Source organism: Neopelma chrysocephalum, unplaced genomic scaffold (genome assembly GCF_003984885.1).
Source record: "Neopelma chrysocephalum unplaced genomic scaffold, ASM398488v2 Primary Assembly neopelma1_132, whole genome shotgun sequence".
Lineage (NCBI taxonomy): Eukaryota > Metazoa > Chordata > Aves > Passeriformes > Pipridae > Neopelma > Neopelma chrysocephalum.
In genome coordinates, this window is record NW_020897794.1 from 2,109,736 (window position 1) to 2,111,025 (window position 1,290).

A 1,290-nucleotide genomic window follows, 5' to 3' on the forward strand; every position below is an offset into this window, starting at 1 on the left:
CCCGCGCGCCCCCGGCCGGGAGGAACAACCGCGCCGCGTTAAACGCCCGTCCCTTGGGGAGCTGTGCCCTGCCCGGCACCGCGCGCTCGGGTCCCCGCGCTCGGGGCTCGGCCCGGCTCTGCCCCCGCGGGGCTCCCAAGTTCTGTCCCGTTCCCGCAGGACCGCCCTGAGCCACCCCGAGTCGCGGGCTGCGGGTGCGTGTGAGCGGGAGCTCTGGCGTGTCCTGTGCCGCGCCTGGCGGGCGGCTGCACGGGAGGGAACGGCCGAGCCCTTTCTGGGGATAAAGGCGAGGGAAGAAGGGAGCGCGTTGGGAAAGGTCAGCCCTGCTCCTTCGGAAACACCTTCCAGTGCACCGCTTGTGCCTAACTTGAGCAACGTTTTCCTTTGTACAGCCCCTTTTCCATTAGCTTGCAACACTAAATTGAGCTTTAATTATCCACACAGAAATTTTCCATTCTAATTGTCTGTCTCTGATTGACTTCAAGACACTGAAGTAAAGGGAAAGAAACTGATTAGAAAAACCAATTCTTCTCATAGAAGGAATGGGATTGAAAAAAACCCCAATTTTCATGTGAGAATTTCTGTTCTACTTAAAAACATTAAGGAATTCACAACCCAAAAACTACCCTGAGGAATGGCCTTGGAAGGTGGCAAACCCAAACCCTCGTGAGCTGGGCCGTGCTGGTTTGTGGAGCTTGGGGCTGACTGTAAAGTGCTCCTGTGCCCCAGTCAGGGTGATATCTTGTCCTTGCTCAGCGTGTGGCTGGTGGCCTCACGTACTGCACGCTCATCAGATCCTCCTCTGCACATGGAAGGAGTCATTTCCTCCTGGGCTTTGCCATGAACTCATTCCTGTGTTATCTGAATTCCTCACCACATAATGAGGGTATCATCATCATGCAGGAGCAGCAGGGGTAGATAAGGTGTAGATGTGGATAAAGCCTGGCCACAGGAACTCACCTGGGACCTTCAGGCAGGAGTAGCTCATGGAGGGACGAGCTTCATTTCTCCTGGAGTTTCTCAGCTGCTTTCCAATCACCCATCTTCTCTGCAAACCACCTCACTCACCCCTCCCTGCAATGAATGGAGAAGTTTTAGCACCAGGAATGGCTCCCATCAGCCAGCCTGCTTCCCCAGAGCACTGCCCGGGCTGTGTGCTGAGCTCAGCCTGTGGAACAGCACCGTGAATCACACAGTGCTCGTGGCCTTGGGGAGCTCAGACAGAGCTACTCTGGGGCAGACCAAACCTGACATCTCACAAGTTCTTCCCTTTGTAACCTGGATGTGTTC

General features: G+C 55.5%; 1 protein-coding gene across 1 annotated transcript in view; it reads right to left on the minus strand.

The window, feature by feature from the left end:
• MNT (MAX network transcriptional repressor) overlaps nt 1-1,067 on the minus strand; it is a 35,412-nt gene extending 34,345 nt beyond the window's left edge. The window contains exon 1 of the mRNA XM_027698730.1: nt 961-1,067. Coding sequence (XP_027554531.1) covers nt 961-988 — 28 coding nt within the window. The 5' untranslated portion in view covers nt 989-1,067. The remainder of the gene's footprint in view (nt 1-960) is intronic.
• Nucleotides 1,068-1,290: the final 223 nt, after the last annotated feature.